This window comes from Cladophialophora carrionii, assembly GCF_000365165.1.
Source record: "Cladophialophora carrionii CBS 160.54 unplaced genomic scaffold supercont1.3, whole genome shotgun sequence".
Taxonomy (NCBI): Eukaryota; Fungi; Ascomycota; class Eurotiomycetes; order Chaetothyriales; family Herpotrichiellaceae; genus Cladophialophora; species Cladophialophora carrionii.
This window is the reverse complement of record NW_008481828.1, coordinates 458,424-483,437: the sequence shown is the minus strand read 5'-3', so window position 1 is coordinate 483,437 and position 25,014 is coordinate 458,424. Positions and strand designations below refer to the sequence as shown.

General features: G+C 53.5%; 9 protein-coding genes across 9 annotated transcripts; 4 read left to right on the top strand and 5 right to left on the bottom strand.

The window, feature by feature from the left end:
- Nucleotides 1–1,113: 1,113 nt before the first annotated feature.
- G647_03560 (uncharacterized protein) lies at nucleotides 1,114–2,588 on the bottom strand (the record flags this gene model as incomplete). The annotated part of the gene is made up of 2 exons (XM_008727905.1): nucleotides 1,114–2,076; nucleotides 2,208–2,588. The coding sequence occupies 2 exons, from the start codon at nucleotides 2,586–2,588 to the stop codon at nucleotides 1,114–1,116; spliced, it is 1,344 nt and encodes a 447-aa protein (XP_008726127.1).
- Nucleotides 2,589–2,895: 307 nt separating this feature from the next.
- On the bottom strand, nucleotides 2,896–5,114 carry G647_03559 (uncharacterized protein; the record flags this gene model as incomplete). The annotated part of the gene is made up of 2 exons (XM_008727904.1): nucleotides 2,896–3,202; nucleotides 3,253–5,114. 2 exons carry the CDS (start codon nucleotides 5,112–5,114, stop codon nucleotides 2,896–2,898), a joined length of 2,169 nt encoding a protein of 722 aa, XP_008726126.1.
- A 384-nt stretch (nucleotides 5,115–5,498) lies between these two features.
- Nucleotides 5,499–6,306, top strand: G647_03558 (uncharacterized protein; the record flags this gene model as incomplete). Its single annotated transcript, XM_008727903.1, has 3 exons — nucleotides 5,499–5,546; nucleotides 5,597–5,786; nucleotides 5,840–6,306. 3 exons carry the CDS (start codon nucleotides 5,499–5,501, stop codon nucleotides 6,304–6,306), a joined length of 705 nt encoding a protein of 234 aa, XP_008726125.1.
- A 76-nt stretch (nucleotides 6,307–6,382) lies between these two features.
- G647_03557 (uncharacterized protein) lies at nucleotides 6,383–7,666 on the bottom strand (the record flags this gene model as incomplete). Its single annotated transcript, XM_008727902.1, has 3 exons — nucleotides 6,383–7,315; nucleotides 7,373–7,419; nucleotides 7,612–7,666. The coding sequence occupies 3 exons, from the start codon at nucleotides 7,664–7,666 to the stop codon at nucleotides 6,383–6,385; spliced, it is 1,035 nt and encodes a 344-aa protein (XP_008726124.1).
- A 1,094-nt stretch (nucleotides 7,667–8,760) lies between these two features.
- G647_03556 (uncharacterized protein) lies at nucleotides 8,761–11,907 on the top strand (the record flags this gene model as incomplete). Its single annotated transcript, XM_008727901.1, has 1 exon — nucleotides 8,761–11,907. One exon carries the CDS (start codon nucleotides 8,761–8,763, stop codon nucleotides 11,905–11,907), a length of 3,147 nt encoding a protein of 1,048 aa, XP_008726123.1.
- A 1,206-nt stretch (nucleotides 11,908–13,113) lies between these two features.
- On the bottom strand, nucleotides 13,114–16,167 carry G647_03555 (uncharacterized protein; the record flags this gene model as incomplete). Its single annotated transcript, XM_008727900.1, has 8 exons — nucleotides 13,114–13,343; nucleotides 13,481–14,227; nucleotides 14,704–14,756; nucleotides 14,804–14,966; nucleotides 15,015–15,768; nucleotides 15,829–15,925; nucleotides 15,977–16,013; nucleotides 16,074–16,167. 8 exons carry the CDS (start codon nucleotides 16,165–16,167, stop codon nucleotides 13,114–13,116), a joined length of 2,175 nt encoding a protein of 724 aa, XP_008726122.1.
- Nucleotides 16,168–16,899: 732 nt separating this feature from the next.
- Nucleotides 16,900–18,453, bottom strand: G647_03554 (uncharacterized protein; the record flags this gene model as incomplete). Its single annotated transcript, XM_008727899.1, has 2 exons — nucleotides 16,900–18,024; nucleotides 18,073–18,453. The coding sequence occupies 2 exons, from the start codon at nucleotides 18,451–18,453 to the stop codon at nucleotides 16,900–16,902; spliced, it is 1,506 nt and encodes a 501-aa protein (XP_008726121.1).
- Nucleotides 18,454–18,918: 465 nt separating this feature from the next.
- G647_03553 (uncharacterized protein) lies at nucleotides 18,919–21,636 on the top strand (the record flags this gene model as incomplete). The annotated part of the gene is made up of 2 exons (XM_008727898.1): nucleotides 18,919–19,093; nucleotides 19,145–21,636. 2 exons carry the CDS (start codon nucleotides 18,919–18,921, stop codon nucleotides 21,634–21,636), a joined length of 2,667 nt encoding a protein of 888 aa, XP_008726120.1.
- Nucleotides 21,637–22,512: 876 nt separating this feature from the next.
- Nucleotides 22,513–24,717, top strand: G647_03552 (uncharacterized protein; the record flags this gene model as incomplete). Its single annotated transcript, XM_008727897.1, has 1 exon — nucleotides 22,513–24,717. One exon carries the CDS (start codon nucleotides 22,513–22,515, stop codon nucleotides 24,715–24,717), a length of 2,205 nt encoding a protein of 734 aa, XP_008726119.1.
- Between the last annotated feature and the right edge of the window lie 297 nt (nucleotides 24,718–25,014).

Below are 25,014 nucleotides of genomic sequence, written 5' to 3'. Positions count from 1 at the left end.
CTATGATTCTCCTTGGTTCGATTTGGTAGTGTCAGCGTTGTCTTTTCGCAGGGAACTGCCCCGGAGCTCAATCTTTAATTCGTCTTTCCTGTTGTTCCTCCGCGCGGTAACGTATGATAACTAGACACGACACGGCGGATGTCAGATAAGATGGCTTGGATGAAGATTGCAACAAAGGCAGAGGAGAGCGACGCAGGAATAGTAAGTAGTCCCAAAGTCATCAGACGACAGTCCGCAACGTTACATATCTACTGTACTGGGTGACTTGTGGGCCAATATCGCATCTTACCCGTGCTGTGCTGTCTTACCCGTGCTGTGCTGTGCTACGCTACGCTACGCTGTTCCTCGACTCAGACGGACACTCACCGGCACCATCTGACGCTGGCTGATCGTGACCGGACTGAGCGGCCGCATGCAGAAAAGGAGGAACGGGAGGATTTCCCGTGAGTCAGCGAGACGCTGCGTAATCCCTTTGTTGAAGGAGTACCACTCGCGAGGTTCATCGAGGGGCAGGCCGGGCTTGAGGAAGCGAATGCCATTATGCCATAATTACAGTATAGGTTGGTCGCGGCCGCGGTCGCGGTCGTGGTCGCGGTCGGTATCTGCACATACTACGTATCTATACGTTCACGACGTCGAGCAAATGAATGGGCGCATTGTGCGAACGGCCAGTGTGGAAGTGGGCATAGCATTACTTCCCAGCGGATTGAAGCGGCAACAATTGGATTCTTGGGCTTCGCTGCATAGGCTTGTGACAGTCAGGCGCCGGTACGGGGTGCATAGAGATGAATACTAAGTAGCGCTGGTAGCGCCGACAGAGCGGATGTTGCTTGAATGGTTCTACTCCGTACAGAGACTATATACTGTGTATGAGTAGCGTAGATATGACTGGCTGACGAGTAACCATTCATCTAGATTACCTGTGTCTGCACCTGTACATCTCGTTCGAATTGATCTTCTGCGATAGAGTACAGCACAGGCTCACATCGTTGACCCCATCAGCTTGACCTTCTCGTCTGCCCGTGAACTACTGTGGCGGCATCCTGTGTGCGCCGAGCCTCGAGCCACGAGCCATGGCCAATATGGATAAATCTTGCCCGTGCATGACTTCGGTCATAACCTCACCAACTGTCCTCTCTGGTTCAACCCGCCGCGGAATAACTCGCGGATGACCTTGCCGTTGAATATTGTCTGCTCTACAATACCTTCCACATGGCGGGGCTCAACTCTTCCATACCATATACTCATTCCTGCTAGAGGATGGAGTGGCCGTACACCCGACGCGCGTTGGGACACGTCTGGAGAATTAGCTCCGACTGGCTCACTCGTTGTGACATCGGCAGAGAACCCCGGGGGCATGTATATGATGACGTTGCCGGCCCATTTATGCCCGCCGATGTGAGAGATCATGCCCACGTTTACCGTCATGTCTGGTGGTGTTGATTGCTCGTTTGACGCACTCGTGGTAGAGCTGGTGATAGCCTCGAGCGATGACTTGTCTATTGACTGACCCTGTTCTTTCGCACGGCTTTCGCGTCCCAATCCTTCGACTGGGCGTGAATCATCGCCTTCCGATGCCACGAATTCCTCCGTGGTCGAAGCACACAGCTTAGACCGCGGGTCATCTCCCTTCCGTTGATCCAGGTACCTGTTGAACTCATCGTGCAGAACCGGTCCGAGGATGCCGCACCGACTGTCGCGTTGACCATGGCTACATATTAAGATGGTGGGGTTCGTGATAGGCAAGCTATGCCAACGAGAGCGCACAGCTGCAGTATCGGATATCGAATCCCCAGTATTGGGAGTCAGGTTTTCGACGATGAAATCTCTCAGACTTCCTGATGTGACCGAGTCGGGATCAGGTTGTGACTCGGTATGTGGATTTGATGCGGTGTCTCCAACTTCTTCTGAAAGCGGGACAAGGCCTGTAAAGTGTCGAAACGCCGGGAATAGGAGGGCGTCAGCGGTGTCTTGCTCTTCCCATTCTCCCTTGCCGTTGACCCGCTTTGTCGACTGCTTGCCGCCCGCTGACAACGGTGTGAATGACGAGGTGCTGATCATGGTAGCATTGAACGCCTAGATGGGTCCTTGTGTAAGTCAGCCAAATCCTGTCTTCTCGAGTTCGTAGCATCCGCTCTATAGGACACCTTCTGCGGCGTCGGTGACTGTCGCTACAACAGGGTACGGGGGTACGGGCACCAACGTACGTCATGAAACTCCCCTTTGCGACCCAACAACGCCTTCAGATCGCCCACAACCTTGCCCCAGCTCGTGCCATTCTCCCTCTCATCTTCAATACGACTCGTCCAATCTGACCGTCCTGTGGAGATGATGAGGTGCTGTGAGTGTGCCGAGATGGTCCCATTGAGAGTATTCTTGTGGTCTATTTCTTGATCAAGAGGGGGCATGGAGGAGCAGGGACATGTTGGATCGGGGCATATCTCGACAACTGGGAAGGGTAGCGGCGGGGACGGACGGTGGGATGTCAGGGTGCGCGGAGAGGAGAGGCGAGTGCGGCGGAGGAGCGCGGGGGATCTGGAGGACGAAATGCAGATGGGAAGGACAGAGGAGGACCTCAAGTGAGGCATTAGGACGACTCCGAGCGGATTAACAAGTGTGTCAGCGTCGAGCAGAGAGGGAAGCATTGACATGTGCAGGACTTGTATCTCGAAATTGTCCAGCTTCGGTTGCTCGGATTTACGACGTCATTATGAGGAGACCCCATTTTAGGCAATGAAGCGCGTCTCACGCCTCGCGCCACGCGTCCCTCCTTTCGCCCTCAGCCTCGCGCGTGTTGCTTCTAGATTCAATTCATGCTTTCTGATATTATCACAGACTATGTGCATTATGTGGCATTGTGTCTCACTCAAGCTCCCCGGGAGCCGACTTTGATTGTCACCGCCAGCCCATCACCCGCTCTCTCTGCACGGGTCTGGGCCGATGCTCGAATTCAATGGCACCAAAGTCATCTTCGTCCAGCTCATCCGAGTCCCATTCGTCTTCCCGGTCCTCTCGTGCAAGCTGGAGAAACTGGTCCAGGCCCATACCACGGACCGGGCCAGCTTGCTGGTTGCCTTGGCCAGGCGCTGCGGGTGGAAGCTCTCCGGGAGGGTCGGCGGGGTCGTTGTCATGAAATAGAATGTGAGGGTTGCCTTGGCCCAGACCATCCAAGCCTTCTTCCACTCGGACATCGCGTGGTGCACTGTATGGCATTAGTCCTGTTATCATGTCCTCTTTTCAATAGTTTCTTACCGAGCCGCGGGTTGACCGGCTCGCGCGCGAGCTTGATGACCCTGACCGTGGTTGTTCCGAGCAGGTTCATTTGCCATCGCACGCTGCCGGTTCCCTTGTTGCCCACCACCTCTTCGTCGCCGTCCCCCTCGTGGCGGTATTGGTACTGGCGGAGGAATCGGCGCTTCACGCAGCCGTTCCGGAAGTGCTATCCGTTGTGCATTCTGTCCAGGCATGACAATCTCAATGACATTGCGATTGCGACGCTGGTCGGGGGCTGGCTCTTCGTCATCGGTGTCCTCGTCGTCTGCAAATGGGCGCTGGCCCCGAAAAGCGGCAAAGTTCTCTGGTGGAAGTTCATCTTCGTCGTCGGACTCTTCGGCCGCGGCGACGGCCTCCCATTCCGCAACGACGTCGGCATTGTGGAATGCACCTCGATCCACACCCTCGCCATCCCCCTCTTCAAGGACCCACAGTTTCATGTAGCAAGGACTGGACGTGTCATTGTAATGGCGGTAGGGATTTTCTGGCATGAGGAACGACGCGCACAGGTAGCAAAAATGGGTCTTGCACTTGAAGCAGGTCATGTGGTTACATCCCATGGTCTTTTGAGCCGGAGCATTGCACGTCGGACACGGGGTCGAGAACTTCTGGAAATACTCAGCCGTCGCACGTTCTTCTTCGTTAAGTTCTTGCTGCCGTCGTGGGCTGCACCTCGCATTCTCGCCGTGCCAGCTTTTCTTGCAGACCACGCAAAACGCAAAGTCGCAGTCTTCGCAGATGGCGAGTCGCTCGGCCATGGGGAGGGTTTCAAGGTCGATGGGCGCTTTCTTCTGGCCTTCTTCTGATTCTGACTCGTCCGTATCTTCGGAATCAATCATGGGATCAGTAGGTTTGGGGTGTTTCTTTGAGCGGGCAGCGCCTTGACACCATTGCCTCGGGCAGTAGACGGTGTTCTTGTCCGATTCTAGCCGCTTCTTCCGCTTCAGCTTGACATACCGCTGCACCTGCTCCGGTTCGATAGGGATCTGGAGCAGTTCACTCGGATTGAGTGTACGATCCCGTTTCCGTCTCTTCAGAGGTCGACCTTCGGGACCCCTTCTTGCGGTTTCATCCTTGCCACATGATGGATCGAGACACTTGACATTATCGACATCTCCTTCCGTGATGCAGTTGTTGTAATAGTCTTGGAGGCACGGCACGCAAAATACGTGTCCGCATTGTAACATCTTGTGGCAAATGACGCCCTTCTTCGGCTCTAAGCAGATTCCGCAATCAAACGTCTCTTTCTCGAAGCGTTCGCGTTTTGTCTTTAAATCAAAATCCAGCAGAGCCAGCTTCAGGTCGCTGGGCATTGATACGTCCGTCTCTCCTGCCAGACCAAAGGCCTTTTCAGCTTCTTGCTGGACGTGGTCGATATAGGTGTAAAGAACTTGATCCTTGCCGATCTCTTCCCACAGCCTAGCACAGTCATCCTGCAGCCGTTGCACGACGGGTCCTCCTAACCACTGGGGCGAAACCGAGACCGAAACGATCGGGGGCTCGGAAGCAGGATAGTCCTTCGGCAGAGTGATGCGCAGAGAAAGTGGAGGCAGGTGCGACAATTCGTGGTCATCCAGCTGAAGTGTTTGCTGGACGACTGGCTTATTGCCCGTCCCGTCATTCCCATGGTCGGAGGAAGTAGGTGGTGTAGGAGGAGCGGGTGGCGTGGTATCTATGGACGGTCTGAAGAGAATGCGCAGTGGCTGGACAGGAGTCACGGAAAGCCCAAGCGTGGCAGTATACGGGTCATTCTGGTCGACGACGATTTCTGGATATATGGCCGCGATGGTCGACAGTTCGATTGTTCTCTCGTCCTCGGCGGACTGTGGCTCATCTTCCATCTTGTCGTGGGAGTATGGTGGCGGTAGAGGGTATTGTCCGACAGATGTGTGACGGGGAGGAGGCACTGTAGAGAAAAGTCAGACAAAAAAGCACCTGGAAGGCATTACCGATCTAATGAGGAGACTTTGGACTCGACTCAATCGATCCAAGCATTTGTTGCACTCATGCAAACAATGACGCATCAGGCGCAGAAAGATTAATCGTCAAAGGTTCGAGGGCAATCTGATTTGACTGTAACGCAACGGGCCGAAGAGCCGCCGATGGCAAGAAAACTGTCGACCAGCGGTTTAAGATGGTAGAGAATCTGAGTGTAACCGCCTTTCCCGTCCTCCTTTCTCGTTTGGCACGCAGTACTGAAGCAGTTGCCCACAAAGCCTCAGAGCATGGACGGTCCGCCTTTGGCTTCGTTTTCATTGACACATGTCCGCTATGTAAGTCCCGTCCCTCTGAATCTTCTTTTGCCAAGCTCATCTTCCAATAGAACCCTGCCGACCCGGTCTCCTATGCATCGGCATGGCTGGCTCTGGTGCCGCAAGGCCTAGTCGTCGTTTACGTGACGTTGATGTGGGCGTCACGGGAAGCCGAGATAATCCTTATGTTTGCTGGCCAGATGGCCTGTGAGATGCTGAACTTCGGCTTGAAGCGGATGATTCGTGAGGAACGGCCAGAACGTAGGCGACATTTGCTCGACCCGAAAGCTCTTGACTGATGATGTGCGTCACAGAAATGTCGGGCAAGGGCTACGGCATGCCCTCTTCGCATTCCCAATTTGTGGCCTTCTTCGCCGTGTCACTCAGCTTGTTCCTGATATTTCGGCACGTTCCCACCCAGACGACAAGTTACTCGCCGACGTCCTTTCCAGAGCGCATTATGCTCTCGTTTGCTGCTTTTATGGGTGCTGGGGCTGTAGCTGCCAGCCGCGTCTACTTGAACTACCACACTCCAAAGCAGGTTTGGGTGGGTATCGCTGCGGGGTCCTTCTTTGCAATCATATGGTTTTTATTCACGACTTGTCTCAGGCAGTACGGCTGGCTTGAGTGGGCGCTTGACATTTGGCTGGCCAGGAGATTTAGGATCAGGGACTTGATCACGACTGAGGATATCCAGGATGCAGGGTGGGGAAGATGGGAGGAACGAAGAAGGGCAAGGAGAGATGGAGGTCGGGGAGGAAAGAGCAAGAAAGCGCGGTAATCGTGGCGTGAAGCAGTTGATCCGTGCACCGTAATATATCTAGATTCCTCAATGCAGTTTGTGACTCATAACCCGCTCACTTTGCTGTCTTACGAGAAAATTCCGCCAGGGCCGCTTCCGAAACCGTCAGTGGCCAGAGTTCTCGATAGAACAAGTATGCGCCCGTCACCAGGAGCACGTAATAGGCCACAGACCATCTCAAATGCAACTTCTTGCCATGCCCTTGCGCCTGGACAACATCTCTATCGTCCTTGCCACGGATGGCTACTGGTGAAAGAGGATACTCTTCCCTTCTGCTGACCCGGCCCCAGAACCGCGGAAGACCAACCCAGTTGCAAAATGCATGGATCATGACACACGCATATAAAGACCCGGTGCGCACGTAGATCCATGCGGCGAACCAACCAAACAGTGTTGTGTAAGTGAGTTGAAAAAGTGTCCGGAGCACGGCGTGCAGGACCGGAGCGTGAGGGTGGGTCAGAATGAACTCGTAGCAGTGATGTACATGAGCTATACCGAAGTAAAGTGGTGTTAAGAACACGATCTTGGATGGCGGGACTTTGGCGACCAAATGTATTGGGATGAGGACGGAACGGAAGATGATCTCCTCGGTGACCGGACCGGCAACGTAGTTTCTGTAGCCTTGCCAGCTGCTTAATGATTCCACGACTGGCCGTAAGCCGCCATGGCGCAGGTCGTCAAGGGTCCGCTCGACAAAGACTTTCTCAAAAAGTGGCCCGATGTAAAGCAGCAAAGTCAGTGCCAAGGCCCGCAGAAAGTCGAAGGGGAGAATTGGCCACCAGCCCAGCATATGGAGTACATCGACAAATGCGAGCTTCGCTGTCCGTGTCAGTATATAGAGGGCCGCTGCAGAGGCGGTGATGCAAGCCAATGTGACCGTTCGAATCCGTGCACGAATCACGGAAGGTGCATCGCGGTTTAAGGTCGGCGAGGGACGTGTGGCGGCAGACAAGTAGAACGGAACCACATAAGCAAGTGTGAACGTGACCTGGCCGGGGGATCAGACATAAAAAGTCGCAAAAGCCATCAATCCATGTTGACGTACCGAAAGTAGGGCTGCAGTGGTGGTCGAGATAGCAGGCTTGTCCTTGTCTGTTTCGTCATGTCGTTAGCATATCGATATGTAACCGACTCGACCGGGGCAAAGGCCAGACATCCATGAGCAGCACATGCCCAGGTTGTGGTCGTTGATGAGCGGTGGAGCACCTGGGGGAGAACTAGTTTCACGACTCAAGGCGGCGCGGATGTGTCGAGACACAAGAACCAATGGACTGTTCAACGCACCTTCATGATTGAAATAAGTGTTTTTCAAATTCGTGAAGAAGTCAATCGGAGCCATGTTATCCACACTGCTTCGCCGTGCAGAGATTGCGCGCACAGTGAGGTCGGATGCGAGAAAGGGGTGTCGTGAGTCCGAAATGAGGGAAGTGTGAGTTCAGCGATGAGGTCAGAGTGAGAGAGTCGCGGCCTCCCCCACGGACTGTGGCACGCTTCTGATTGCGCTCGGTTATCCTTCAGGCTTGCGGTGTCATTTTTCAGCTATTAAATTCGATAGGCAGATATTGCCCTGAGTCTGTGGACAGAAGAGGCAGAGAATGGCCGCCTGTTTAATTGACGCCATCTCATTGAGCCTCGCACCACTCCTCTGGCACCGACTGGTGCGTGCCTGATTGGCGTCGGTCCGCCCCTGTCGCACCGCAAGATTGTCGCGTCAATTTCGCGGCCAGCTCTCGGCCAATCGGTGAATTTGTCATCGCGCAGGATGCCACGCGACCAAAGCGAGACTTCGGTGCATGGCCTCGATTGTAGGACGCGTTTTGCGCGAGCTCCTTGGCACCAAAGCACCCCCGCCTGAGTCTTCACTGCTCTCTTGGTCCTTGCGCCATCTAGCGAGTGTGTTGGAGCCACCTCAATTTAACATGGCTCAAGCCTCACAGGACGCGAGAACAGGCACACTCCTCGTCCCCTGATCCCCGACTCCCTCACCGAATCGCGGAAGAAAGCTAGGAGGCTCAGCGACTTCATCCGACCTCCATCCAGAGACCTCCGACGTTCCTTGAGCGGCCTCAGCATACTCGACATTTCTGCTTCGTGTACGGAGCATAACGTCCTACTTGCACATACCAGTCGCCAAACTTAGACATCCACGGTCATATGCACACCGCCCGTCCAATCTCACTTTAATCCCGCCCTGCAGCATGCATATGCATGTTCGACCCATCTTCAGCCTCGTCCCGGTGCAGATCTGTGCATCTCCGAAGCTTCTGCTCAGGCATCTCCACAAAGCAACACTGACACGAACTTGGATCTGTTATTGACCCTACGCAGCTCACCTTTAGTCACTCGTTATATTCCCTCTCTTTACGAACATCCCTAGCGATTTGCGCGAATTGAACCCGGGTCGCAATCCATTCTCTCGACGATGAGATAGCTATGTCCTCGTCCCCTTCGTCGGTTAAGCAAAGGTCGCCGAAGCGGACTTCCCCAAGAAGGACACCACTGCGACAGCAGTCAGCCTCCCAAGCGAACGAAGTCTCCTCGCGCCTGGGCAAAGAGTCGCGATCAGAAGAGAACCTGGACATATACAATGCCAATCCATTCCCGACAAAGCCTTCGCAGGTGCTGCTGCCCAGCACCCTCCGCAAGAAGAAAAGCTTCGGCCCCAGCCCACTCAGTGATACCTTTGGGTTCCTGTCCGACAGTGAGGCAGGCACAAGCAGCGTCTCGAAAAGCTCGCGGGGTTCGCAGCCTACTGTTAGACTGAAGCGATCAGTCAAAGCATTGAGAGATCTCTATGAGGCACAGGGAGAGGACACTTCGCGTCCTTCCACCGCAACATCACCGCCTCTGCGCCCGAGCACGGCGAGTTCATTGCGGTTGAGAAGCCTCAGCTCGAGCGAGAGCTTGTCCGGGAGATATGCTTGGGAGTCACTTCATCACATTTCAAACGAGGATTTGGCATTACTGCCGGCCTTGCCCTTAGGGACCCCTGCTGCCAAGAGGATCTCGTCGCGGACCTCAGTGTCCATAGCTGGAGATGCCCCGGTGACCTCGAGCCCAAACTACAAAGTGCTGGGCGCAACATCGAGTCCGCGGCCTCCGGCGTTCAAAGACCCAAATAGCCCTCTGCTGGAAGCCTTTGAAGACCCACCAAGTACAAGCTCAGCTGAAGAAAGCTCCTCAAGTCCCAATATCGTCCGCCTTGCACAATCCTCCAGTACAGAAGACTTTCAAAGCACTGACCAGTCCTCGAGCCCCAACGTGGTCCGCCTTGGCCACACGTCGAGTACGGAACGGTTTAGTGACGGCGAGCCATCGTCGAGTCCAAATGTGGTAAAATTGGGAACATCTTCGCCGGGACATTCCCCAGCTACAGCCCGGAAGGCACATTCGGATTACTCTATGCGGTCTCGGTCGTCCTCCTCTATTTCTCTGGGGAAAAGGAAAAGGTCCGATACGGCTAGGGGGCGGTCTTTTGCCGAGAGGATACGGGCAGGAAACCCTCTCGCATCGAGCCCTCCAACCAACCGCCACATCGACATTGTGGCTGCAGGTACAAGCTCTCCCGTCAATCCAGGTCTGCCCTCGTCGGCACCACAAAGCATTCAGCAAAGTAGCATTGTCGATGAGTCGAGTCCAGTAGTTCGAGTCCTGGGCCGGGATGACCCTTCGTCTGACGGCAGCTCGGTTGCTGAAACCCATTCGAGTCTTCAAGCGGCCCTGAGCTCCAGCCCGCCTAGGATTCAATATCCGGTTGTCCGCGCTCCACCTCCCAGTCAGCAGGTCGGCATCAGCGTCCCAAAACGCAACTCGAGATCGATGTCTACAGAAGGCTCAGCACCAATGTCTTCTGCTTTATCAGCAATACCATCTGAAGGCTCCTGGTTGAGGTCGAGACACATCAGCGAAATCAGTGAGATCAGCGAGCTCTCTTCGGCTCCGGATCTTGATGAATATCTCAACTCGGAAGACCTAGCTCCAGCATCTAAATACATCATCAATGAGTCTGCGAACCAGACACAAATTCGGCTTGTTCCAGGTCCGCGAACGGGCACGGCAATTGAGTCGCAATGTGATCCCGCAGGCGACCACCATTCGATCGACCCTCACTACCACGAAGCCTCGGACGAAGTTTCCGCCCTTCCCATGTCAGAATATGCATACAGATCATCACCTCTCCGACAGGTTCGGAGCGGTAGCCTCTCCTCAGGCACCAACTCAGCACAACAGTCTACAACTCGCCTTAATTCCATGAGATCATTTACGCAGTCACGACAAACCAGTTTTCTTCGTCCCAGCTCTTCATCCAGCAGTATCATCAGCGCCGCTCCGGTCCCCTCTTGGGCCCGGAGGTATTATTCGGGCATGTACAGAGATTCTTTTCAATATCTATATCCCAGCGGATCATATTTGAGTTTACGTTCGCTGGCAGCGAGACAAGCACCGATTCCTGTCTCGACTCTGGCACGAGCACCTTCCCGACCCGACACAACGAGGTCAAGAAGTCCCAGCCTCAGCAACATTCACTACAGTATGAGCGATCGGCTAGGTGGTCTTCTTCGCCCCAAGAGACCGAAGCTAGCTGCCAGAAAATCCCACACTCTGCCGGGAGTAGGACCGCTTGTCTCCAATCCAGCTACCAAACTCCTCTCTCCTCCACCATCAGTAGCGCAGCCCTTTGTGCATGGAGCACGGCGGCAGTCGTATCAACAAACCCGAGTCTACGAATTACCATCCGGACAGCACAGCAGAGCGGCGTCTGTGCCCTTGCCTCCCGTCGATCCCCGCGCGCACTGGGCTGGCATCGTCCACATACACGAGCAACCGCATGAAGATGGAAAGGGTTCAAGCTACACGATTCATCACCACGCGTATACTTACAGCGCCTCTGGCTCTGAATCGCTGAATCAGTCCGTCATTCATCGACCTTGGAATAAGGAGTTGCGCAGCTCATGGCATCGGTGGTCCTCATCTCCTCATCTCCACCATGACGCCCGGCTGAACACTGGCTCCTCTGTATCCCGTGGCTTCGGATTCCCCTTCAACTCGAAAGCACGCTGGACGACCGGCGTCCCTGAGATCACCACAAACGACGGCGACACACCTGGGTCAATGTTCCATGTCGATCTCCGCTCGGTTCAGGTTCTAGCTTTTGCCACGGGATTCCTCATGCCATTGACATGGTTCATCGCTGCTTTCCTGCCGCTGCCAAAACGGCCAGATAGTTTCGGTGACATTGAGAAACAAGTTTACCGGGAGTCCCAACAGCAATGGCGTCAAATCCAAGCCCAACGTCAGTCTTCTCCTGCGCAACAATCCCTCACGCAATCCGTGCGAAACTCCCGAACTCAGGGTACCTCGCGCCCCTCACAAGATGCAGGTTGGGAATCAGGCTCTCTTGAGGTCCTGGCCAAATTGTGTCTAGAACGAAACCAGGCCGGCGTTGCAGAGCTCAAATTTCAAAATGCGAGGTGGTGGAGAAATCTCAATCGTTGGATGTGTATCGTGGGCGTAGTGGTTATTACCCTCGCTGTGGTGTTGGCTGTATTAGGGACGAAGAGTAACTGGGCAGAACGTTGAGTTCGGAACTGAGACTCTGAAGCTACAGTGCTCCAGGAGCTGTCAATGACACTCGACAAGGAACGGCATGATCGGCGGATAGTTTTGGTCTTCAACGCTCTCGACATCTCATCGACTTATCCAGCAAGCGACGACATACGGGACGGCATGCATGATTTGCATCACTCTATTCGGAGTTGTAAAGCAGGATCTGGCACTATCTCTGTCGATCTTTGATCATATACCCCCTTCAGCGCGCAACGTTCTCGATATCCGGTCTTAATTGAACGCTACCCACTAGTTTCAGTTCTAAAGCAGGTACATGGAATGTGCAGTCTCACCTTCTGATCTCGTCAACTGTTTGCAGACTTGTTAAGCGCCGTGATTCAATCGCTAACATAACCTCCTACAGTATCTCGCGGAGGATGAAATGCTAAGCCCCTGTTTCTCCCGTTAGTGGTTGATTCTCACAGTCTGCTGACCCCCCTAATATGCTCATCGCCCCTTTCTTCGTCATGCGTTTATTTATTCATTCTGTTTGTGTAGTCCCCTTTTCAACCACCAAGATCCCCCGAATGCGGCCAATCCCAATAGGCATCATCAACGATAGCACTGACAGGGCTTACTGTTCCGCCACGGAGAGTTACAAATGCAAGGTCAGCAGAAGATCGCGATCACCACATCCATCACCAGGATAGAGCGGAGCAGCATAGGAGAGAACATGAAGGCATGCGACAAAGTGAATACAAGTATATATATATAACATACTGTACAGTATGTATGCATGCAGGCGTGCGTATAGGACTGTCCAGTCGGGGATTTCTCTCGTACTATTTGAGTCCTGAATAGGAAATCCACAGGTCTAAGGTGCGTGGAAAGTGACAATGTTAGTACTCGTGGTACTGTATCTCGTCATGGGGATGAGAATGGACATCACGAGAATGGCCTGACACCCCGACTGGACGCCCCAGCACCCAGTTGAGTTGAGTTGAGCTGAGCTGAAGTTCGCGCCAGCCAAAGCCATTCCTCCGATTTCTGGCCAGGATCCCTGACGCCATTGAGGGAACAAAACATCAGGCAATGATACAGCGATCTTTCTGGAACAATTCTATCAATACTTCTTCCCAGCCTTGCCCAGACCCAGCCTCTAGCAACGGTTAATCATTCGGTCTACCACTGTAGGACCGTCTCCTCTTCTCGAGGTAAAGAAACAACACGCGCCCATTTTCACCGTCCCGCCCGATATATATTCCAGACATTCAACATCCTCGCCCCCTGTCCGGCCGTGAACCCCTGATAACACGCATCACTAGAGTAATCCATGAAATTGTGGATCGGATCAACTCCCGAATATCCCTGCGGACCGTAAGGGTTGTTACCCTGGCTGGCTAGCCCGGTATACGCGGTGGACGAGATGCCCGAGCTGGGACACGAATCTTTATACACAGGACAGCCATCTGCCCACCATTCGTCCATTCGTCAGCATTCCGTTCATGTCTCCTCTGGGGCTGGGGTTGGGGCTGCTGTACACATGCAGAGCTAAGTCACAACAACAATGCCAAAAATTGCGGGCGCGGGGCAGGCTCCCACTTACTCGTACTCGTCATCTCCTGCGGCGTGTCCGCGACATAATCACCCCAATCCCCCTCGGCACAACTATTCCCCGTAAAAGGATGCAAGAGGCCATTCCAATGGCCGACTTCATGCGCGGTAGTACCTCCGAGATTATATCCTTGCATATTCCCTCCCGGCATGGTTCCGCTGAGCACATTGCAGCCATCGACAATGTACTGATCCACGCGAGTCGACGGGGTGACGCCCGACGCGGGGAGAGAGCAGAATCCCAGCAAGGTGGACCCGGCAGGCACGCCGGGCGTGTTGGCCCCAGCCTGGAGCAGGGATTGATAATAAATATTCAGACTTGAGTAGGTTCCACGCCGAAGCGCCCGTTTCATGGCGAGATCATCGCCGTTGGATGCCCATGTGTCGTTGGTGACCCTGGTCACGCCAGCCAGCCTGTACCCGATACTGGCGTTGGTGTATGCCTGTGCGAGATATTCAAACTGGTTCTGGATCATGCTGTCGCTTATATAGTTGGGACTGCTCGGGGAGGATGTGGCGGTATCGGAGACGATGTGCATGTATGTGTCGATGATGAACAGTGGGATAAGCGCTTGGCGGCGTGAGAGGCTCGAGGAGTGTCGATACTCGATGGAGGAGATGTTCCAGAGCTCATTTTCCAACGGCTCGTTTTCTTGCAGAAATTGATGTGTGGCGAGCAGCTCCGCTGTCGGTGGAGGGGCGCCGCAAGATCTGTTGATGGGGCGGTACTTTGCGATTCCTGCGGAGCTGTTAGGAACTAAGGTCAGGATGAAGGTGAGTAGCAGCAAAGCATGAACAGATGAGTCCCAGCACGAAGAAAGCATATTAAACAGACGCAAACGAGGTAGTAACCACCGCCGTTGTGGAAAAGAAGTGGAATAGCAAAAGTCGGTCTCAAAACGAAACCGCATCTTCGAAGCACAGACATCAACACAGTCGTCGTCATGCCCCGTCAAGTTGGAATGTGGGCTGCGATCCAAGGTGGTATTCCTTCCCACGTGATCCTGAACCAGCATGGGAAGGATAGGTTGGGGTAGCATTTGGTGTATTTCACTGTCGAAAGTATAATCCGTGACCCAGTGCATATTCTCTGATTCATGAACGCCGGCTTCCTAATTCCAGAACAAAAACGCTACGTCGTCAGCGTAAGAAACTCATTCAACCTTGTAAGCGCTGTTCATTGCCCCCTGATGTCGCGACCAGTGGCAAGGATACCGGTAGCCGGAGAGGCGTTGTTCCAAGACAGATAGGTATGGTCGCCGAGTTTCCTGGACAAAGTGAGTAAATGCGGACTTGGAGGCTCGACCGAACCTACCTTGGTCTGATCAAATGCGCAACAGTGAACAGCGCACCCAGAACAATGCATAACCCGCCAATGGCGACGTAAGCGATGCCCAAGAATGAGTTCTTTCCACCCACTACTGATCTCGTCGAGATCAGAATACTCTTCGTGCCGTCATAGACCGTGACTGGGAAGACTAGCCATAGTTAGCACCAGATGAATAGCTTGCCCCATCGCAACGTACAGTCATAGATCTCCATCTGGTAGATTCCGGCCGTCATAGTCTCATTGTCGTTCCGCAGAGCCAGCTTGCTGAATGTGGGCAGACCAGCTGTCCTCATCCAAACCTGAAACTCCTCATACTCGGAAAGGTCGGGAATGGGATTTTCCGCAGTATAGCCATCAGGGTATCTCTTGACCCAATTCGGGGGCGGCGCCACGTCGAAATTGGTGTATTTGGTCCTCTTGTACAGAGAGGCGTCGGAACTCCAAGCAATGCTTCGGTTGGTCATGCGGTATGGCTGAGCTGGCTCATTGCCTGCTGCATTGACCAGTCGAGGCGAGTTTAGAGTGTCGTTGAAGATGGAGTTTGCGATGAGACCACAGGGGTAGTAGGCCTTGCCTTCGTTGTTCGTCTTGATAGGGTTGCAGGCGCTGTCATGGATGGTACTATTGCTGATAAAGTCGCCGCTGAGCTGATCTGTGTCAAGAGACTTGACGTATCTTCGGTGGTTTTGGTAGAAGTTCGTGAGACGGTAGTAGAGGTAGACCGGCGGTCCGATATCATTCGGGATGTCGAACTGCAAGGTACAGACTGGTGTGTTGGGGATTGTGACGCTCCATGGCGGTGTGGTTGTATTCAGCGTTCTCTTCCATTGCGGTCTCACTGTACTGTTGGAGTTCTTGAAAGACGAGTGCACTTTGGACTCGGGGATCTGAGTAAATTGGTTGGTCGCAGTAGCGTTGCAATCGGTGTAATCAATCCTGAGTTCTTGGATCTGAGCACAATATTAGCACCTTCCTTGTCTCTCATCATGGTCGCCGTTGCCGTCACTAACACTTGCGCTGGCCCAGAGTAGAAGCCCGCCGATCGGGGCGAAGATGATACCGACTGCAAAGAAGATGGGGAGGACAGTCTTCGGAGTGAGAATCGGTCTGAGGAGTCAGTACAGTCCAGCAGTCTTGGAGAGCGGGGACGGTGCTCACTGCCATGCCTTCAACCGCTGTTGTCGGAATGCGGTGTCTGTATAGACGCTCCGTCAGCAACATTGCGCCTGAGGGGGATCAGTCGCAGGGGCCATACTCGCAGGACGCCTGCTCTTCTGCTTCTTCTTTCCCTCGTTCTGAGGATCCTCTCGCTCCATCGAATCGGAGTGTTGCAACTCTGTCCGCGACATCTTTGCACTTCGTTCCCCGCTGCTGGCTGTGAGGTAGAGATGAGGACGGTGCAGACGCTGTTTCGCTGGAGGCTGCACACTCAGCATCAACGCGGCTACCAAGCCACTGCCTTTCCGGCGCATCCTACTGACGCTATTCCTCTTAGAGTAACGTGCGTATTCTGTCATTTGAACTTGCATATCAATTTTCTGTCACTTCGGTCTCTCTTTCCTCTGCCTTTTCTTTTACTAACTCATTTCGTGGACATGATATTGTAGGAGCCAGGGTTACCTTCGAGATCTCTCTCTCCTCTGCTACGTGATCCCAGAGCAGACACAATGTCATCGCGCCGTAGCTGGAGCGTGCTAGGAATTGCAAAATTCCAATGAGGCTTCAGTTCCTTACCGACGGTCGCTACATATACACATCGATGAAGGGTTTGATGCATAGGCGTTGTTCAAGCTATATCGTCCTTTGCTGGCATGGCTGGACCTCCGAAGACGGAAAAAATTTGGCCCTTTTTGTCTATCACAATGGCCCGAAACGTGCCTTGTCCGAAATACCTGGGTGATCCAGTCACACATTCCGACTCCCAACACCATCGCTATGTCATTGTGCTGATCATACATTGATTTATTTCATCGCTCTTCCGGCTTCTCCTCGCCGGCGAGATACTGTCTCGCCTAGTTCCTGGAGGCAGTCACCCAGGGTTCAAGCTCGACCCGTGTTGGCGAGCTCGGCTATCGTCCCTCTTAGGATGCCGAATCCGATGTGTCGCTCATATAATTATCGTGCACGCCAGCCCCGTCATGGACGCCTGGAGTTTTGACTTCCATAACCGGCAGTAACGGCGTGTGCTTGTGCCGGAAGTGACCGGCCTTGGTTCTTCTCTCTGCTGCGTCCTCCATGCTCGTGCGGTCGTACAAGTAAAGGCCGAAACATGTCAGAGCAATTCCGACAAGCTGGACCGAAGTGGTAGAGCTCCGGAACCAGATCACCGCGACCAGAATTACCCACACTCTTTTGATCAGGGATGCCACCGAGTACGATACTGGAGACATCATCGAAAGGAGGACAAAGGCCATGATGTTCTGGAAGAAATGGAAGATGCCATTGAACACAAATTCCACCGCCAGCTGGCCGTGATCTAGTGTGCCTTTTTTCTCGACAAGATCGAGCGATGCGTCCTTCCATAGGTCCTGTAAAATCTCGAATCCCTCTGTGTAAATCCATACGGGCGCCGAGAACACAAAAGCTCCCACGGAGCAGTAGCAGAGGAGATTCAGCTTGTCCAGTTTGCGAGGAAGATGCGTTTGGCCTTCGGCCTCCGCCCGGGCCGATTCAGTGAATAGTCGCTTGGAGAAAATGTTCTGCGTCACGAAGACGATGGCCGCCACCAGAGAGGCACTGATCCCCCAGAAATTCGTGGAAAGGTCCGTTGAACATGCCAACATCACCCCGAAGGTGAGGGGTATCAGCGACAAATATGTTGCTCGTTTGTAGCGTATTCGATACACAACTCGATACGCCAGTACGGTAAATAAAGGTGACAGCCCTTTGATAGTATGTACCAGTGATACCGGTATTTTCGAAGTAGCGTATGAACTCAGAAGATGCCCGAGTAGCTGAAAAATCGAAAGTGGAAACGCCGTGTACGCGACATCCCATGATGGCTTCCGGAGACCATTTTTCAATGCAGGCACCGATCTCTTCAGCGAGGGGAAGACTGAAGCCAGGCTCGTCAATATGAGGCACCAGATGAACACCGAGGCAAATTGGATAATGGTGAGGGTGGCGGGTTTGGGGAAGGCGTTCAATATCGATTTGGACGAGGTGTTTGTTAACGCCGAGGTCATGTACCAGACAATGCATAGAGCCTGTCCTCACTGTCAGCGTCACACGGAACCTGACTTTCATTTACTCACAATCAGCTTGTATGATATGGGGGCTTTGAGGGCTTCTGCCAGCTCCTGCGCACTTTCGCTGACACTTCCCTGCCTCGTCCGCAGTCTGTGCAGTGCATCGCTAACGCTGCGTTTGTGTCTGTGTGTGTATATTCCTGCAGGCCGCGCATCGCGAAGTCTCTGGCTCATTTTCCTTGGAGGCCATCTCATTTCACCGTTCGGAACCGGTCCCGGGGTGAGCTCTTGCGGGCTTTCTGCGACACTGTTGGAGTTGAAGGAGAAATTCGGAGGGACACTGTGGTCGAAGGAGGGAAATCTCTCATGGCTGGGCCGGGCGTCGCCTGCGCTTTTGTATGGCGATACTGATCGATGTACTGTCCGAGGTTCAGGAGTTTGGGTCATGGTGGTGGTCATGTTCATGGCAATAAAGGGATCGAAGTAGGTTCAGATGGCGCCCTGTCATGCATGCTGTTGCAGCTGTCAGAGTGCCACTTTAAGGTGACTTTGTTAATCTCGCCATCTGGTCCAGAGCGAATGTAGTGGTGCTGTCGACGTGTTTGTCAGTGAGGTGTGCAGATCTAGAAGTCCATGATGCATTCAAACCGTGATCAGTCTCAGACAAGCATGGGTTGCATCGGGCAAATGCACGTTGCAGAGTCCGTGCAGGCGTTGCGCAACGCTAGCACCATTAGGGGCTGATAACGCAACGCCCGTCTTCGGCTAATTAGGGGGTCGCTTACTGGGCCATTTGCGTCTCCGTACGCCATAGTGCCCGCAGTTGTACGGTGTATTCCGTCAGGGCACGTCAATTGTCCGCCACAACATCTGGGTGATTTGACTTGTACCAACCGAGCAATATGTAAAAGAATGAGACGCGGTAGCTTCTTCAGAGGCTTTCTGGCTACATTGCTTCAGGCTGCGACGTGTATTTCCACTCAGAATGCTCAACGTATCCTCCCAGGACAAGGCACGACCAACCAAGGGCCGATCACAATCCTACCCGAGTGGGATGTGCTCGGCCCATTTAGAATTGGAACTCGAGGTACGTAGGGCGAGTCTCGCAGTACCGCCCAGCTCATTGACTGCAGGGTAGAAGTCGTCTGGGGAGCGGATCCCCTTGAGCACTATGGAGGAGCCCAGCGGATCAACGTGGACGCAGAAAGCAGCTTCCACAGTCCTTTGACCAGAGATGCGACGTTGCGATGGCAGCATGTGACTTGCAACACTTCAACTGCAAGGAATGGTAGCACCGTTGACTTCGACCTCAGTTTCGACCAGGTCGACTGGGACTTTGCCCAGAAGATCTATGGTTGGTCGGCATTCCAGTATCAAGCATGGGTGAAAGGAGGAATTGTGAACCACGGCACCACTACCCAGACAGTTACACTTTTCACCAACAACATTGTGGAGCTCTGGGTCGGCAACCTTCACGTTTTCGGCGGAGACTTCTTCAGCTTTGGTAGAGCTCCTCTTGTGGTGGACCTTCATCCTGGAGCGACCAACCTCACTGTTCGTCTTGTCCGAGAAGTCCGTTCGATGGGAGGCATGGGCCCTCCAACTCTGCAGTCAAATATGCATGTTCAAGCCGCTGCACCCATTCTCCACGTCCTCGCGGAAGATGTGGTTTTACCCGACTTGGTTCACGGACGACTCTGCAGCAGTTTCGGTAGTGTCACAGTCAGAAATCAAGCTGGCGCATGGCTAACTGTCCGCCAATTGACCGCAGCCTCGAAAGGGAAGATTGTGGGGATCATGTACCAGGAGATAACACTCGCTCCGGGCCAGTCAAGGCCGCTGAAAATGACATTTGATGTTGCTCAGAAGCTTGACAACTTCCTGTACTTTTCTATAAAGTACTCGCAGGACGACTCAGCAATGCACGAACTCACGTTCACCGTCGTTTTGACGCATACGAATGCATCCTCCTTGCAGAAGATCACATTCCTCCATCCCAGTGGAGTGGTCTCGTATGCGACATTGAAGCCGCCCTCCGTGTCCGCTGCATCAACTCACGAGGCGGCAGTCCTCCTGAATCTCCACGGAGCAGGGGTTGAAGCGGGTGGTCCTTTGGCTCGCCACATGTTTGATGGTGCTCCTCATCTTCCGGCTTGGATTCTAACCCCGACCGGCATGAGCCCGTGGAGCAGTGATGATTGGCATACCTGGGGCTTCGCTGACGCTCAAGCCGCAGTGTCAGCCATTCCGGACTGGATGGAGACTAATCGTTGGGAAGGACCAGGTGTCCACACACAGAGAATTCTGGTTGCTGGCCACTCAAATGGCGGTCAGGGAACGTGGTTTTATGCTTCTCATAAGCCTGATCGAGTTCTCGGCGTCGCTGCTGCGTCGGGATATACTTCGATCGAGAACTATGTCCCGTATGTTATGTGGACCGAAGCAGACCCTCTTCAAAGCAGCATTCTTCACAGCTCGAGGGCAAGCTTTCGTCATGAACTCTTTGCTGAGAATTTGATCGGCGTTCCCATATTTCAGCAGCACGGGTCAGCAGATGATAATGTGCCACCCTATCACTCTCGCCTCATGAACACTCTGCTTGCCCAGACAGGACACTTGGCAACTTACTCGGAGCTGTTGGATAAGGGACATTGGTTTGCTGGAACCATGACCACGAAACCAATGATGGACTTCTACCAGCACCATCTAAGCTTTTCTCAATGCAATCAAACCGCGCCAAACCGCTTCACTTTCATTGTCCCCAATTCGGATGATATGGGTTCGAAGTACGGTATTTTTGTCGACCAACTGTTGACGCCCGAGCGATTGGGGAAGATAACGGTGTCGGTGAGCAATAACCTGTCGCGTCCATATTGGCATCTGCGTACAGAGAACATTCATCGCTTTCATTTGGATTCAAACGTGCAGCTTAGCAATCCTCCGAACGAGATCGTGGTCGATGACCTGCCTCATTCGTTCGAGATAGGCACTGACGAGACATCATTTGTGAGGGACGAAGCCGGTGTCTGGTCTCTTGAGGTCGCTCTCGACTGGAAAACTCAGGATAAGAGATATGGGCGCCAACGAGGCCCTCTCGATGCCATTTTGCGGAGTGATGGTCCCTTTGAAGTGATTTTCGACTCCAACAAGACCCTAACCGTGGCGGTACAGGCCAGTCGGAACTTCCTCCAGTACTTTGGTGCTGACACGAACATTGTTGCCGTCGCAGAGTACGAAGAAGCTTTGAAGAGAGAAGGCAATGTCGTCACCATATACTCAGGGGCTTCTGTACCCGACGCCCGTATCCCCCACTTCCCAATCCAGATCTCCGGAGGATTCATAACACTCAACACCAGAGATCGCAGAGTCATACACGTTCCATTAGCAGCAGGCATGGGTGGAGTCTGGCTTCGCCCTCTTCCCGATGAGAAGCTGGAGCTTGTCGTCTGGGGTTACGACGATGTTGGGTTGCGACAGGCTGCCAGGCTGATACCAACAGTTACCGGAGCGGGTGTGCCTGACTTCGTGATACTGAGCGACCAGGCGAGGTGGAAAGGGGCTGCCGGTGCCTTAGCGATGGGCTTCTTCGACCACAACTGGAAGATATCCCCTGCTTCATATCTCCCGTAGTGTGCCCAGCGGGGCTGAGAAGCAGTCAGTCTTTTTGAAGGAAACTGAGAGCCTGGGGTGACACTGCTGGATACGTCTGGCACAGCTTTCTAGTGCTCAAGCTTTGTTGCTCCTTCTCTGCTGGAATGAATATCAAGGCGCGGTCGCGCCCGTCACCACCAGAGATTGAGAACGGCCACCTTGCAACAAGGAGAGCGCCTCCCTCACGGTGAACATCTGAACCTGGCGCCTTCCTCACTTCACTGACATGTCCCGAAAGCAATTGCCACCATCTGCTGTTCTTCTCTTTCTCACTCAAACTCATCCTCTCGTTTCGTCCTCCACCTCTTCTCCCACTCTCCTCCACCTCGACATTTCGAACGGCTTCCTCATTTCGCAGACAATTTCTTGTCACTCTCGTTGCCTTGACGGTGCTTCTCTTTCTCTCTTCCCTCGATCTATTGCCCTGGATAGTCTTGCATGTTGTAAGGAACCCCGTCAATCACGACTCTGTTGGCGGATCCCACATGGCCACACTCGTCTCAACCGGTTCTCCAGCTGGCAAGATGAGTCGCAAACCAACTCCAACGACTGTCAAGATCAGAGAGGAGAGTGATGAGGCACTGGTCACGGCGGCAAACACACTGACAGTATGTTTGGCTTTTTTTGGCTTCACTGCTTATTTGGCACTCACGCGCATTCACAGACTGCAACTGGCAATTCTCACTCAGCCACTTCCAACCGTCCGTCCTACAATATCTTGCAGACCGACAAGCTGAGCAACATCCAGCTACCAAAACACAAGGAAAAGGTATGCTAGGTGCATTGCTCCAACTCTTTGTCTTCCTGAGCTTACTTCTCGTTCAGACCACCACCAAACCATCTGAGTCCAACACTATGGGAGGTGGTGGCATGGAAGACATCTTGTCCCGTCTCAAGCTCAACGATGCTCGCAAACCGAGTGCCACTGCTCCTCCCCCTGCTGAGGTCAAAACCCGCAAACCTGATGACTTGAAGAACCTTGATAAACTTCTGAACAACCTACAAGATTCAAGCAAGACCTTGAAGAAGCAAGAGCAGGAACTTCGTAATGAAACCCAGACTGAAAATCACAGAGCCACCACTGCATCCGCTCATGACAAGCCCGGCGCTGCCAAGTCTGCAGTAACCAACAAGATCGACGTTGCTGAGATGATGCGTGTCAAACAGGAACTTGAGGCGGCTAGATCGGTCATTTCTCGCCAGGAACAAGAGCTTGCAGAGACCCGCACCCTCAAGCAAACCATTGATCAAGCCATGGGTCCGCCTTCTGAGGTAGACTTTGGTGCAACCACCGACATTTCTGAGACCACCATCGGCCATCTTCAGAGCGCCTTCAATGCCTCTGCCCGCCCTTTCACTTCGCAGACTGGTGCTGGTGGTGCTTGGGCTGGCCAGGACGACCATCGTCAGGATTTTCCTCGTGCTGGCCGTGGTATCTGGAACAACGCTTCCTCTTCCAGGACCGAACTGCTGTCCACCAATGCGACTGGCCCGACATGGAACAACAACCCTCGTGATGCTCGTCTCTCTGGACAAGCCTACAATGGTGTATACGGGGCTCCGTTCTCTCCAGCTGACTCGGCCTTTCAGCACCGCACCTTCTCTGGTCCGACTGGTCCACTTGGCTATGACATGAGGACAAGCAGTGACATGATAGGCATGAACGCCAGTCTCGGCATGAGACGCAACGGTGCCCAGCTGAGAATCAATCCAGGTCTTGCTGATCCTATGACCCAGCTTGGCAGTTACCCGCCCGGCGGTACCACTTTGACACCACCACCAATCAGTCCTGTCGGTTTCCCTGGCCAGTACAACTACCAGCGAGGACTCAATACCCCCATCACTCCTGCTACTGATTTTGCTCCTGGCGGTGTCCAAAATGGTGGCCTTGCATGGCCGCTCTCGGCTAGCGGCGTCAATGCTCAGACATATGTCACTCCACTGGAGCCAATGAACTACCGTCGCCTTCTCGACAAGACTGTGTCCTGCGACTGGAAGTATATTGTCGACAAGATTGTCTGCAACAATGACCAGCAGGCCAGCATCTTCCTGCAACAGAAACTCAAGGTCGGTACTGCCGAGCAGAAGTTCGAAATTGTCGAAGCCATCGTCAATCAAGCCTACCCACTTATGATCAACCGCTTCGGCAACTTCCTTGTTCAGCGCTGCTTCGAACATGGCACCCCAGATCAGGTCGTTGCCATTGCTAATGCCATCCACGGCAACGTCCTATCCTTGAGTATGGACCCATTCGGCTGTCACGTCATACAGAAGGCCTTCGATTCCGTCCCAGAAGACCACAAGGCTGGCATGGTTCAAGAACTGCTTCGCCGCATTCCAGAAACGGTTATTCACCGCTATGCTTGCCATGTCTGGCAGAAGCTATTTGAGCTCCGATGGAGCGGTGAGCCACCTCAAATCATGCTTGAAGTCAACAAGGCTCTTCGCGGAATGTGGCATGAGGTTGCCTTGGGTGAGACGGGTAGCTTGGTTGTCCAGAATATCTTCGAGAACTGCATCGAAGAAGAAAAGCGTCCTGCCATTGAAGAAGTCATCGCCAACATCGACCTCATCGCCCATGGCCAATTCGGTAACTGGTGCATCCAGCACTTGTGCGAGCATGGCTCACCTCCCGACAAACGACGCGTCATTGATCATATCTTGGCCAATTCCTACAGCTACAGCATTGACCAGTTCGCTTCCAAGGTGGTTGAGAAGTGCCTCAAGATTGGTGGACCGGAGTTTTTGGACCGCTATCTTGGTGTCATCACTACTGCTCATCCTGATCGTCCACGCATTCCACTCATCGACATCGCTGGCGACCAGTACGGCAACTACCTCATCCAGTGGATCTTGATGAATACTCACCATCACCAGCGTGAGCAAGTGGCCATTCACATTCGCAAGCACATGGTGTCCCTTCGTGGTTCCAAGTTCGGATCTCGAGTTGCTATGCTTTGCTGCAATCTCAATCAAGTCACCCGTCCTGGTCCAGGTGCTGTTGTCAACCCATTCGGTGCTCCTGGCCAACCGCGCAACCAGTGGCCGCGCTTCCGCTAGGTCGACACCTGGGGAAACCAACGGCCAGAACACGCATCACACTTCAATATCTCATCTACTTACTCGTCATCTCTGTCAAGCTGAAGGTATTCTACAAGACTGTCGCTACAACAGAGGGGACCTACCCTGCACCTTGGAATACTGACGATGACTGACGCTGAAGATGGCCGAGAGAATACCACTCCGGTGTTTGAAGTCAGTGTCATATCTTGGCCTGCAACTCTTGGCTGGTCACTTTCATCCCGGCCTTACCAGACAACAATATTCAATTGTATGTGTTACTCAATATCGACAAGG